Genomic DNA, 14,638 nt, shown 5'->3' with positions numbered 1-14,638 from the left:
GCGGGAGTTTCCGCCTCTCGCGAGAGGCGCGAGGTGTGGAGCCGGCGGATGCGGAGAAGCCGGGAGCGAGCTCAGGGCGGCAGGTGAGCGCTCTTCTGGTGGTCCGTGAGCTCCATCTTCCCCAACAGTCCCCTCCCGACCCATTCTCTCCTCTACATCGGCTCTTTTCCCATTTCCAGCCCCGTCCTTCGGCGGAAACGTGGCCGTGGCCACCTCCCTGAGGACCACAGCTGGGTTTCGCCCGGAGGAAGCCGGTGTGAGGGGCCGGGCTGGCCCTGTCTCCCCCGGGGCCCCTGAAGTGGTGGCTTCGGCCCTTCCCGGGCTGCCTTATCTCCCGCGCAGCCGGACCCAGCCTGAGGCCCGGGGGACAGCGCTGCGCGCGGAGTCTGAGACCCACTTCTGCTAGTTGCAAGCTGTTACGACCTTGAGTCTCCGTCCCTCTTTACAAACATCGGGGAAGCTAAAGTTTCAGTCTTGGAGGTTCCCTGGAGCCCCAGGTTGTAAATTTGAACCTGTGTCTTCCCCGAACCTCCAAGGTATTGAGTTGGTATAATTAAGTGTTCCTAAACTTGCCAGGTTGGAAAAGCCATCAGGATGCTTGTTAGTAACTTGGATCCGGAGATCTTTCTCCTGGAGAATCGATTCGATACCTCTGAATGTACCCCTGGAATCTTATTTTAACGTGCCTCCGGGTGATTTCGATGATCTGCAAGTTTGGGAAAGGCTGGTGGCCTTTATTCTCACATTGAGTGCCAAGCTCTGCATGACTCAGGGAGGTCATGGACTAGTCACTGAACAGAAATGTAAATACGGAGGGCCTCACTGGGAAATTAATCAACAAGGAAGGCTTCATGATAGTCGAAAGAAGTAAATGATTTTGGGGGCTAGAGATAACGGAGGGCAGGAGCTAAGCATGCCATTCTGTAAATTTTGTGCAGTTAGACCCTTTTCTCTTTTGCATCTTTGCAACTTTAATCTTTTCAATTAGCTTATCAACTCTAGTGTTTTCAATTGCCTCTTCTCCCCTGTGTGAGTGTGGGGGAAGCCTCCTTTTAAGCCAGAACTACTCCCCAGGTGTTAAAATTTCAGATCCATATTTCCAGATTTTGGTAAAGCCCTACTGATCTCTCCATGAGGTTTTGTTTTCTGTCCACTCATCTTCGAGCGAATCTCTCTTGTGGAAAATCTAGCATTTGCTTGGAGACAAAGTTGTCCATTTCTTTTCCTTTGAGTTTACTACTTCCTTAGAGATTATAACCTTTTTTTCTGTGTGTGTGTTCCAGTTTATTTGAATTAAAAATTTCCTGATAACTGTCAGTATTCTCAGAATTTTTTTAATACATATGACTTGAAAGGATTTGATCCTTGATTTGAACTGAAATCCACACTTCAATCTTTTTTTTTCAATTCTTCCCCTCCCCCATCCTTAAAGGAAGCCAAATGCCTCAAGATTTGATGTTTACAGGTGTCTTAAAAATAAGTGAATCTCCAGAAGTTGTTCTCAGATAAATCCATTGACGTGACAGTGACTTCTACTCTACCATTTTAATGAAACTGGGGCTCTGAGTCACACTTCCAAGTATGTTGACTTAGGTGCCAGACATTTTTTCCTTATGTCTTTTTAGAAAAAACATTGACAACAACATAAAACTCTGATGATGAATAACATCACACTTTCGCTTTTAGATATTTAAAAGAACACTGTGTCCCATTTTATTCGGGAAATGCTGACCACAAATGGTGGCTTTGTCTTGTGTTTTGAGGGTTAATGTTTAATAAATGTATTTTATGAGCTCCCTGTTGCCATAGAAGATTAGTTTCAGGGATATGGAACACAGAGCACTTTCCAGTCTTCTAATTTACGGACACAATCCCACTGGAGTACTGTATAAGATGTCATAAAGTATGGCTCTCATATTGTGTAATTTTAACAATGAAAAAGCAGCTTCACATCTCTCCTTGGGGAGTCCTCCCAGCTGGCAAGGCTGAGGAGGAACAAGATTTTATAGGACTGTTTGAAGCAAAGGCAAATAAACTGGCCCCGGAGAAGTGGAGGCTCAGAGTTCTCTGAGAACATTATTTTATTGAGCTTTATGTGCCAGGCCCTGCTGAGTGCTTTGCATATTTTTATCTTCTTCTTTATCTCTTGCCACTGCCCTGCAAAATTTAAGATCATTATTCCTACTTTATTAATGAGAAAAGAGAGAGGCTAATCACAGATCCATGGTTATATAGCCAATGAATAGAAGATCTAGTGCTAGACAGAACCCCAGTTCATCTCTGTTGGAAACCTGTGCTCTGTAAAACTCTGCCTCCATTAAGGTTGCTGAAAAGGTCTAGAGATCTGGCCTGCATTTCTCTTGCTAATGAGTAGCCTTTGGCCCCTCGGTTCTTGCATGAGGGTTTTTCTGTGAGTACAGTGCAAGGTTGGTATAGTGGGAAGGGATCTTTTTCCATGGCCCCAAGGGAGAACTTGTTTCAGCATCATTCTAGAAACAGGTCGTTTATTTCTTATAACTTCATGCCCAGCAGTCCACATTCCTGTCTTTCGCAGTCAGTTCTTAAATGTGAGATCCCAAGTTGCTCACTTGAAAGACTTGTAGGGTTCCTCCTCAACATCATGTTACAGTTGAGAGCTTAAAGTTTCAGTTCTTGATTGTGTGCTTTTTAGGGATTAAAAAAAACCACAGTGTAGTGAATAAGGAATCCTGTTTGTCTGATAACACTTGGCATCCTTTTACTGCACCTCGAAGGCAGGTTAGGATAATAAAGGTGTTCCACAAGGAAAGAATCACATAAAAGGCATGATGGAGTGAAAAGTGCCAGGATTTTCCATTGAACAAGGGGAGGCAGGAGATACAGGTAGAGCGCCTGGAGATTACAGAGCACCTGGATCCAGGAGACTGAGGAGATTTGACTTTGCTCTAGAAAATAAAAGCCTTAGTAACTCCTTTAGAAGATGAACGACAAAATCAAAAGTACTACCATATTTAAGGATGCCTGGCTAACCTCAGCATGTTTTAATAGGCTGAAAGGCAAATCATTTGAAGGGAACATTTTGAAAGAAGGAAGAGTGTGTGTGCCTGGCTTAAGTTTGGTCCCGGAATGTTTGTGCTGACATAATTGTTACTGGGTTAGCCACCTCTCAGAAGACAGAAGTGTTCCGCTTAAGACTGATCCACGCGTGACCTGTCTCCTACAGCTTCTGTCTTCATGTCATTTGATAGAGCTGTCTGCAGGCAGGGACTCAGCGTCATTAATGTTTAAGAAAGAAAAAGGGAACTAAGTAGACTGCTCTCTTGCTGGCCTGAGTGCATCGTGAGGACACTGTATACTCGTCTGAGTATCAAGTCAAAGAGAAAGTTGACTCCGGTGGGAGGAAATTTCCATAGGTTGAAAGCGTGGGTTTTACAGTCATACAGACTGGGATTCAAATCCCAGCTCTTTTTTTATCCACACAACACTTAACTAGCTATGTGACCGGGGCAAAATCAGCAGCTTGTGTCCTGACTAAAATGGGAGTATTACCTAGTTTAAGGTTATGCTTGGGTTCAGCTGAGATAACGTATATTAAATGCTTTGAAGAGTTTGGCTAATATTGTTAAGGAAAGACATGGTAGATACCATTGATCACTGCAGAGTCAGTGGAATTGAATTTTCATATCTTGATGAATGGGGAAATATCATTCAATTTGCTAAATTTACGTATGTTGTCTCTTTTTTAAAACATCTCAGCTTGTGGTTAGGATATGGCAGCCAACTTATTTGCCTCCCTTGCTGAGTCATACTTCTGCTTAATTAATGTCCTGTGTGTTTTATATTCTGTTCAGGCTGAGTTTTCATATCAAAGAGAAAATAATCGTTGTGCCTTCAACCTCCTTACTTGACTCCCCAGTCAGAATTCTCACCGAGGAAGCCACCTGCCATGTTTGGGAATGTTGGGGTTATGAAACCTTGGATAATGGGTTTGTTTAATCACACTCTGCTATCTACAGTGAGATTTTCTAATGGGAGGTCAAAATTAGGTATAATTCTAATCATTCCATGTTTGTCTCTGCTCAGTCTTGACTCTTTTTTGGCCCATAGCTTTTAGGTCCACAGCAGATTAGGAATGGCAGATTTTGGAATCTCGGCTGGCCAGTTTGTGGCAGTGATCTGGGATAAGTCATCCCCGGCGGAGGCTCTGAAAGATCTGGTGGATAAGCTTCAAGCCTTAACTGGCGATGAGGGCCGAGTGTCTGTGGAAAATATCAACCAGCTGCTGCAGTGTAAGTACCTGCACAGGTTGTCTTTCAGGGCAGACAGTTATGGTGGGGGTGATGCTTTCCTGTCGTTTCTTGATGGCTGGGTTTTTGTTTCAGGTGGCACATGCTAATAGCTTCAGTTGAGGTATAGTGGACTTAGATACAGTTGATGATCTGTATAAGCAGGTTCTTATTTCTTATGACTTCGTGATTAGCCGTTTAGTCGTGTCCAACTCTTGGTGACCCTTTGGACTGTAGCCTACCAGGCTCCTCTGTCCATGGAATTCTCCAGGCAAGAATACTGGAGTGGGTTGCCCTTTCCTTGATCTTTGCCATTTCCAAGATCTCCAGGGGATCTTCCCGACCCAGGGATTGAACCCACGTCTCCTGCATTGCAGGCAGGTTCTTTACTCATTGAACCTGTTTCACATCTTTTTCTTTTAAAGCTTGTTTTTCATCCACCTTCTTTTTTCACTTTTTCTCTTGAGCATGTAAAAGAAGTTAGTATGACTGAGGGAGAGCAAGCGTCCTTGCCCCACTTGCTAGTAACGGTGGTATAATAGCATTGCAGAACAGGTAGGTGTTTATTTTATGGGGCCACGCATGTAGCTTTTGTGGGGGCTTGGTCAATGGCTTCTGGGGCCCAAGTGACCACTAATTAGAGTCTTCCTTCTTTTCAGCTGCCCACAAAGAATCTAGCTTTGACATTGTTTTGTCGGGTGTAATTCCTGGAAGCACCACTCTGCACAGTGCTGAGATTTTGGCCGAGATGGCCCGGATTCTTCGGCCTGGTGGATGTCTTTTTCTGAAGGAACCAGTAGAGACAGCTGTAGGTAAGGAGATCTTCACTTAAAAGACCAGATCTTCACTTGAAAGACCCACTTAAACCCTAAGATTTAACAGGGTTGAATCTTAGGTATGTTCTCTGCATCTCTCTGAGTAGCAGGTATCATTTGGAGATCAATATTCCTATACAAAACCGTATCCTTGGGGATAAGTTATTGTAAAACTCTGAACCACACATCCGAATAAGTTGTGATCTTTGACCCGTTAGTTGTAAAACAGAAGGAACTGCTCATCTGAAAACGGCTGGATCCTTCAGCAGGCGGATGGCTTAACCGGGACAGCTGCACGATGGGAAACTGTGCAGCAGTGAAAAGGAACAGACGCTTGCCACAGGCAGCAGTTTTGATGAGTCTCACGGGAATCGTGCTGCGTGAAAGAAATCGAGTCTCCAAAGCTTACATGCTGTACGATTCCATTCACAGAACATTCTTGAAATAACAAAGTTATAGTGACAGGGAACAGGGTGGCCATTGTCAGCAGTTAGGATCAGGAGGGAAGGGTGTTCATGAGGCTATAAAGGGGGTAGTATGAGGGTTCCTTGTGGTGATGAAGACTACACACACACACACACAAGTGTATGTAAAAGTGGTGAAATCGGGATAAGCTCTGTGGACTGTATTATTACACAAGTGACAGTTTCCCAGCCTTCATACTATATAATAACTGTATAAGATACTACCATGGGGAGGTGAGGGGAAGGGTCCTCTGAACCTCCCTGAACTTTTTTAAAATTTACTATACATCTATAGTATTTCAAACTCAAAAATTAAAATATAGTCCAAGAGTGATGAGGTAAGTATTGATTCATGTGAAACTAAAGATAGAATCTAAGAAATAAAAACCTTAAAAAATTTTTTTTGCTTAGTGGTAAAGCTGTCAGAGTCATTCTAGAGTTTTAGCATTTTAGACTTTCTATCAAAATGTGATCCATTTTATCAAATATGATAATAGAAATGAAAGTATTTTGAAGCATGCAGAGGTGTTTATGTGGAAACACAAACTTGTGATGTTAGGAGCAGATATAGCCTTCTTTGCCAGGAGGTAAACCCTGAGTGGCTAAAAACAGCGTCTTACCAGAACCATACAAAGATACTTGTATACAGTTTCTAATCCTCTTTCTCAGTCATTATCCAGCAGCCTCTGTAAGGTTAAGTATTTCTCAGAAACAGAGAGTGATAAGAAACAATAATAAAGGATTTATTGTATAGGAGCACTTTGAACAACCAAAAGGATTTCTCTCATTAAAATATTATCATTAAAATATATATATACATATTGTATATAAATATATTTATATTCTATTGAACAGGATAGGTTATTATTATTTTAATGCCCTGTTGACTAGGATAGAGCCTTTATAATTTTTCTTGCATTGGCCTATAAAGCTACTAATTGGGGTTTTCCTCTTAGCAGTTAACAATAGCAAAGTGAGGACGGCATCTAAGCTGTGTTCAGCTCTGACTCTTTCTGGTCTTGTGGAAGTAAAAGAGGTATGTTTATAGATGACCTTCTTCGCTGGGAATTTAAGCCTTGGGTGACTAAACCCAGTATATCTTTGTCAGACGATACACAGAGAATCTGGGAGAAATAATAACCCTGAAGGTGAGGTGAGCAGTGTCACTTAGACTAGCAAACAAGTTGAGAAGATACCTGATGCCTTGAAGGACAAGACCTCTAAAATCAGCCTCTTCTGGAGAGACTCAGCTTGGGCCCATGTGGGTTGGCCCATTTTCTGGTCTCAGTACTGGTGGTGACGCCTGAGGCAGAAAGGGAGCAACACATCTCTTAGTGGCCGCAAGTCTTAGGCCCACGTGGAAGGCAGTCGCCTGTAATTATCACACAATTATTACACAAATCTTACACAGTTATTTTCCTCAGCTTTTTGGTGGGAAGCTCAAATAGGTTGGAGGGGAAATCCTTTTCTGATAATTCAGTAGAAATATTAACATTAAATAGAGGTTTTCATGGTTCTGCATTCTTCTCCCATGCCTAAATGTTCTTGTGTGAGAGGTAGGTGTTATATCACAATAGTTGTTATGCTTGGATCTGTACATGGCCGCAGGCCTCAGTTTCTTTATACTTTCCCTTTTTAATTTTTTTTTTTTAGTTAAAGTTCTTCCATTTTTTTACTCTAAATTACGTGATGTTCATAAAACTTCAATTAAGACCAAAGAATTTAAAGTGACATCTCAGACCTTGCTTACACTTCCCTCCCTAGAGGAAGCCATCAATACATTTTTTGGTGTGGCTGTTCAGACATTTTATGTATTTACAAGAGTGTTGTGTGTGTGTGTCTACACATTGTTAATGTAAATCAAGTCACATTACACATTGTTCAGTCACTAGCTCTCTTCCCCACCTTCAGATGCGCTCTACATTTATCCATATCAGTGTGTTCCCCACTTGCTTATTAATGATGGAACAACATTCAGTGGTATAAATGGACTATGATTTTGGTGGTCATTCATTCCTTAATTGTTGGACGCAGAGATGGTACCCCCTTCTGTTTTTCCTACCTTTACTGCCTGCTGCTTCGTCTCAAGGAACATAAAAAGCATTTCCCTCCCCCTTGGTTCACTTTCTCTACTACATATTTCACTTCTAGCCTCTTTATCGTGGGCATGCTTACCCGCTGTAGGCTTTGATCCAATTCAACACACCCAATTCATCTTGATAATTATAATTATTATAGTTCCCACAAGGCCTTGCACAGCACCTGTACCCAGTAGACAGCTACCTGATAAATACTTTCAAACTCTCCATGGAATGGGCTAACTGTAAACATGTAGACTAGTTACACTCTGGAGCACATGAGGCATGAGCCCTTGTCTGTGATTTCCCACTGTCGTGTGCTTCCTCCAGACGTGAGCATTTGACATCCGTGGGGGGACGTGGTACCGTGTCACACTGTGGAAGGACTGTGATGTGCCCTGATCCTCTGATGTCTTGAATTCCAGCTACAGCGTGAGTCCTTGAGCCCTGAGGAGATTCAGTCTGTCCGAGAGCACCTGGGTTACCACAGCGACAGTCTGCTCTCTGTGCAGATCACAGGCAAAAAGCCTAACTTTGAAGTGGGCTCTTCTAGTCAACTTAAGCTTTCTACTGCCAAGAAGTCTTCCGGTGAGATGGCCTAGGGACATGTCTATCTGAGTGGCTTAGGAGGTCCTATTAGAAACCGAGCCAGAGATCTGAGTGAGGTGGTGAGAACTTTATAGAATCAGCTCCTTCCTTAGTTTCTCTCATTTCCAAATAGAAGGATGCTTAATGTACTGCTGTCCTGGGCATATTCATAATCCGAAACTGAAGTGGCACGTAGATATTACCTAGTTCAGCCCCTCCTCCTGCACCAGAGGATGCTGAGGCCTCCAGGTTCCAGAGTCCAGAGTTCTGAGTCCTGTAGCTTCATTAGCTAATGAAGTCTTTCCAGACCCCCAGAATCATGACACTTACCCTCTGAAGACCTCCCAGGGGCAGTCATGGCAGATAAGTGCCCTGTTCCTCTTCCCGTGTGTCCTTTTCTCTGTGCCACTGAAGTCAGCTTTTCTTTCTTTGAGGATTTTAAGACACTTATAAAAATAGCTCTTCTGTTTAGAAAACTACACCCAGTCCTTTGTTATCATTCTCACCCTTCCTATCACTTTCTTTTAATGCCCAGGTTGAGAAAAATTGTCCCAGCTATGAGGTAGACAGAAATGTACAAGTACATTCACACTGCTGTGTTTTGGCTGTCCAGCCTGAATCTTCAAGAAATTCTCTGGCATCCTAACCTTTGGATTCACAGTTCCAGAGCAGCTAGGATCTGCTTAGATGGCCTGCGCTGTGGGGGTCTGAGCATCCAGTTGTGACAGTGATCACAGGGGGCACACTTTGCCCCCCAAGCCCCCTTCATGAGCCAGCCCACACTGAAGCCCCCGGAAAGGGAATCAGGAGGTGTAATTGTCACTGATTTGTTCTTAAAACTACCACCATCAGCTCCAGAGCCCATTTTCTTGTCTATAACAGGTTTACATGAGACCAAAGCTTTGCTATTCATGATGCTTTTTGGCACACCTTCTCATTTAATCTGCAAATCTCCTGCTGTGGGTATAGGGAATACTATTAACCCCCATGCTCTAGGGATTGAAACCAAGAGGAGGAGGAGAAAGCAAGCTCGAGTGGAAGTTTAAAGCGTTAGGCAGACTGTGTCTGTGTTTGTGTGTATTTGTGGCTGTATGGAACTGGCCCAAGTATGTAAATCTGTTTCCTCATAAGATTAGGATGACAGATAACTTTCCTCATGAGGTGGTTAACAAGACTAAACCAGATAACATATGTAAAGTGTTTAATATGTAGTATTAATATCTGGCACAAAGCAAGTGCTTAACAAAGGATGACTTTTCTTACCATAAAGTGATGGGTCCTTTGCAAGTGGTTGAGCCGGGCTTTGAGCCCAAGTCTTTTGACTCCCAGTCCAGTGTGTTCCCTGCACAGCCTTAAAGGAAAGCACTTAATATGTGTGTGGACCTTGTTTCCGGCTGCTTTTCTGGAGCTCGTTTTCTTTTATTGGTTAAACTCAGGGAAGCCTGCTGTGGACCCTGCAGCTGCCAAGCTCTGGACCCTCTCGGCCAATGATATGGAGGATGAGAGCGTGGTGAGTCAGCTCTGTGGTCACCTGATGGCTTTCTTTTAGGCTTCCCTCAGCTCAGTTGGTAAAGAATCCGTCTGCAATGCAAGAGACCCCAGTTTGACTCCTGGGTTGGGAAGATCTGCTAGAGAAGGGATAGGCTACCCACTCCAGTATTCTTGGGCTTCCCTTGTGGCTCAGCTGGTAAAGAATCTGACTGCAATGCAGGAGACCTGGGTTTGATCCCTGGGTTGGGAAGATCCCCTGGAGAAGGGAAAGGCTACACATTCCACTATTCTGTCCTGGAGAATTGCATGAACTGTGTAGCCCATGGGGTTGCAAATAGTCGGACACGACTGAGCGACATTCATGTTGGGTAGGAGTGGTCATAGTTTGGAATGGACTCTCTGAATTCGTAAGTGTGAAAGCATTTAGAGCCCAGCCTTGTGGTGGTGCCTGACACTGGTGTTTTTTTTTGACTCGGAAACTCCACATTGATGGCCTGTTACATTTCCTTTTCAGCATCTTTCCCCACAGATTTTCTTGTTCTCACTTCATGTGATATACTGAAGACTCTTGTAGGCATGTGTAAACCTAAAAAGAGTTTGTCAGCTAAAATATTTTTTGGCTTCTCCATCTAGACAAGATACCAAATGCTCACTGTCTTAAAATCTCAGATCTGTGCTTTCTATAATAAAATGCTTCATTTCTGCAACTATAGAGGTCAGTGGTAAGCAAAATAGATGATGGTTTGTGTCCTCACCGAACTTGCAGATTAATTGTCCTCACAAATTACCCAAGTGTGTATATGGTTATTGCCTTTCCCCTGAAGTTATATGGAAAATAGTCCATCCCCTTTTCTCGTGTGACAGCCCTTATATTCCCTGTTCTTCCTGCTCCCTCCCTCCCACCCTCCACACACATACTCTCTTCACATCATAAATGAGTTCCCAGGCCCCTCACAACCCAGTACAGCTTCCATGCCCGCAGTTTACTTGCTGTGTGGGCGGCTTGGGTGCGATGATCAACCCTGGGTAGGACGGTGGACGCCTTCTGACACACAGGGGTGAACTGCTGCTGTGGCCCGTGACCACATCAGCTGTTCATCAGCAGAGACCACGACTGTGTCATTCATGGCCTCCAACATTCTCCAGGATCTTATCGACTCAGATGAACTGCTGGATGCGGAAGATCTGAAGAAGCCAGACCCAGCTTCCTTGCGGGCCCCTTCCTGTGGGGAAGGGAAAAAGAGGAAGGCCTGCAAGAACTGGTAAGCCTTGGGGTGCGCCGGGGCCACCTCGCTGCTGCCAGCCGCTTCTGACTCTCAAAGAATCACTGTATTTTACAATTACTAAAACATATCTTATTGGAAAGTGTCAGATGTATAGAAGAGTGTACTAAACAGGTACGTTTTAAAGAATACTAAAAACGAACACCCAGGTACTGACCACCCAGGTTAAGAATTGGGAACCTTAGACCTTGCCTCCGCTGGCTTCCTCAGCCGCATCTCTCATCTCCTCCCAAGAGGCTACATTCTCCCAAGTTTGGGCTCCTTCTTCCTGACTTTTTTCATAGATTACTGTCTCTGTGTGAAATATCTCTGTGTGAAATCTCCAAACAATACCTTATTGAGTTGTGGAGCCCAAATCTGACTAGGCCAGGAAAGGTCCATGTTTGGATCTGTAAAGGCTCAAGGGGAAGGGAGGTCTGTCAAGGATTTGGGTGGCAGGAAATCTCACTCATCAGCTCCTGACTTCCCCCAGCACCTGTGGCCTTGCAGAAGAACTGGAAAAAGAGAAGTCGAGGGACCAGATAAGCTCCCAGCCCAAGTCGGCTTGTGGAAATGTGAGTATCTGGATGGTTACTCAGTATTCACAAAGGACTAAAGCATACACAGGCCAACTCCAGCTTTATAGAAGCTACTGCCCAAGTATTGTAACAATAGGGGGACATGCGAGACTGTCTCCAGGGAGTGGCAGGTGCCTGTCATTTCTTTTATCTGGCCCCTTTCTTTCTGCTTCACACGGGGCCTGAAGCTACCTAACCATTTGGTATGTGTGGCTATCATTTGAACTGCTGAGAATCCGGAAGTACGTCCAGCTAAGGAACTTTCTCTAGACCTTTGTCTTTCATGAAATCAGAGCTCTTAAAGACTCTCAGTCTGAGAGTCTCAGCTGGACGTACAGATACTCCCGCTCATTCTCTTCAGGCAGCTGTGGCCATATTATGATATTATCTTCCAGCCCATATCTCCGGGAGAGCTGACACTCAGCTTCTCACTAATGGGGCTCTTCTTTCAACAGTGCTATCTGGGCGATGCTTTCCGCTGTGCCAGCTGCCCCTACCTCGGGATGCCAGCCTTCAAACCTGGGGAGAAGGTGCTCCTGAGTGACAGCAACCTCCACGACGCCTAGGAGGGCCTGGCCTGGGGCACACCTGCTCCTCCGCCAGCTCCCGCCCCTCACATCCCACCACATGGTTCCCCCCATCTCCTCTGACTTAGGTCCCTGGCGGGGAGGGTGATCAGGGGACACAGTGGAGCTGGCCGGGGCGCAGTGGTGTGGAGTGCTGCCACAGGTCAAGACCAAGTTATCCTGGGGCCCTGCCACCTAGGTGGGGACCTCCTGCACCCAGTGTTAGGCGAACGGTGCTCATCTCCAGTAGGCCCCTCTCCCTACGTCAGAGTGCTGACTGACACTCTCGGATCCCGCCACCCTTGAGTATTGACACTGACAGGGAGGGCCCTGTCTCATTCTAATCTCTGCAGTGGCGCCCACAGCTTATCTCCCAGAGTTGGTTTATTCACTATGCAGTTTTTGGTGACGTGAGGTGAGGGTCTTGTGACCTCAGAGCACCGAGGGAATCACTCACGGGTTGCCGTGATCATGTCCAGTGTCCTGCCTCCTCCACTCCTCTCCCCCCACCCATGTGTATGTGTTACATCTGTGTCCTATTTCATTTCTGTTCATCAGCAGGTATTAAAATTTATGTACTTATGCGTATTTGCTGTGAAGAGGGTCTATGTCTGTGTCTGTGATGTCTGACAGCCACCTAACCTCACCTGGGACCACAAACATTTCTGGAGAGACTTGAGTCACCCCACGGGGAGCCATTCCTGCACTTAGAGATCAGGACCGACCTCCATCGCCTTTAGAAGAGTCCGTGCTGGTGAGCATCTAGAGAGAAGCAGGACAGAAGCAGAACCAACAGTAAATCTCTGAGCAGGAGCTCCTCTGTTCTTGTTCCCTGCCTACACAAACATGAAATTGATCTTGCCAGATAGCAAGAGAGATGGTGTGGATATGAGAGACCCAGGTTTTTCTGTTTCAACAATAAAGAAAAGTGCCCGTTGGTATTTGTCCATTCTGATGGATTTTAGTTATGGGTATGGCTTGACTCTGAAGCCCCGGTGGTAGACTAATCAGGACCTGTAAGTATGACAGGGCATCCCTGCTGTGATTAGGTTATGTTGTGTGGTGGATGTGAGAGGATTTGCAGATAAAGTCCCTCACGAAGCCCTCATACACCGTTGGTGGGAATGTACAACATTGGTGCAGCCACTGTGAAAAACAGTATGGAGGTTTCTCAAAAAACCAAAACTAGAACTGCCGTGGGACCCAGCAAATCCACTCCTGGATTTATATCCAAAAAAACCAAAAGCTAATTTGAAAAGATACATGCACCCCAGTGTTCATAGCTGTACTATTTACAGTTGCCAAGAATGGAAGCAATCTAATGTCCATCAACAGATGAATAATAAACAACATTGAAGATGGTATATACATACAATGGAATGCTACTCGGCCATAAAAAATGAAATTTTGCCTTTTGCAACAACATGGATGGACTTGGGCATTAGGCTAAATGACATGAGAAATATCAGTTATATATGAAATCTAAAAAATACAACAAACTAGTGAATATAACAAAAAAGCAGAAGTCAGATACAGAGAACAAGCTAGTTATGAGTTCAGCAGGTGGGGGCCGATATAGGAGTAGGGGAGTAAGTGGTGTAAGCTATTAGGTATAAAATAACTGCATAGATATGCTGTTGTACAACATGGGGACTACAACCAAAATTTTATAATAACTAAATGGAGTATAACCTTGAAAAATGAATCACTATACTGTACACCTATAACATATACAGCAACTGTACTTCAATAAAAATAACAATAATCGGGAGAAAACGTCCTCCATGGACCTTCAGCCTTTTAAGAGGGTGATTATCCTTGATGGGCCTGACCTAGTCAGTTGATGCTTTATAAGAACTGGAGGGCAAGTTTCTCTTGCTGGCCTTGAGTTGCCGTGTTATGAGGGATCCACAGGCAAGGGACCACAAGCCACTTCTGGGACCAGGGAGCAGGACCCAATGACTATCAAAGAGAAAACAGGCCCTCAGCCCTGCGATCACACCTGAGAACAGAAATCTGAACTGAATAATCAGGAGAGTTCAGAAGAGGACCCGGGTTTCAGGTGAGACCCAGCTGGTGGGACTCATGGGAGCCCAGCCTCGTGGTGCCTGGACTTCCAAGCCACAGGACCTGAGATGACAAATGTGTGTGGTGTTAAGCCACTAGATTTGGGGTGGTTCATTATACACCCATGGTAGCCACTCCAGCCCCCAACTAGGCTTAAAATGGACAGATATTTATCAAGTGAAGCCCCGGGACGGGATGCTGTTGGTGGCTCCCACTGCGGCTGCCAAAGTGAAGGAGGAAAATCTCTGCCTGCAGGTTGAAGAGAGAAGATCCTGAGCCAAAGAGCTGGGCTGGGTTTAGCAGAACTCCAGGCAAGTGCCACCAGTTCTTGCTGACTTGATTCTTGTTCTGTGTCCCTGCCACTGCTGGCAAAGTGGGTGATGCCTCCTCCTGTCTGGCAGTTAAAGAGTCGCAGGCCAGCACTGCTGGGTCGCTCCACATGAGGGCTCAGAGTTGGGGCCAAC

General features: G+C 44.9%; 1 protein-coding gene across 2 annotated transcripts; it reads left to right on the top strand.

The window, feature by feature from the left end:
• Positions 1-44: 44 nt before the first annotated feature.
• Positions 45-12,992, top strand: CIAPIN1 (cytokine induced apoptosis inhibitor 1). 2 transcript variants are annotated; one of them, XM_068992090.1, is made up of 9 exons: positions 45-83; positions 4,087-4,268; positions 4,925-5,077; positions 6,504-6,580; positions 8,048-8,210; positions 9,647-9,720; positions 10,848-10,963; positions 11,457-11,538; positions 11,997-12,992. In XM_068992090.1, exons 2-9 carry the CDS (start codon positions 4,112-4,114, stop codon positions 12,105-12,107), a joined length of 933 nt encoding a protein of 310 aa, XP_068848191.1. In that variant the 5' UTR covers positions 45-83; positions 4,087-4,111; the 3' UTR covers positions 12,108-12,992. The 2 variants fall into 2 exon arrangements, with proteins under 2 accessions (XP_068848191.1, XP_068848190.1); XM_068992089.1 differs by having other exon boundaries at positions 6,501-6,580.
• Positions 12,993-14,638: the final 1,646 nt, after the last annotated feature.

This window comes from Capricornis sumatraensis, chromosome 20 (genome assembly GCF_032405125.1).
Source record: "Capricornis sumatraensis isolate serow.1 chromosome 20, serow.2, whole genome shotgun sequence".
NCBI lineage: Eukaryota > Metazoa > Chordata > Mammalia > Artiodactyla > Bovidae > Capricornis > Capricornis sumatraensis.
Note: the sequence above shows the minus strand (reverse complement) of the source record. Positions and strands in the feature narration are given on the sequence as shown.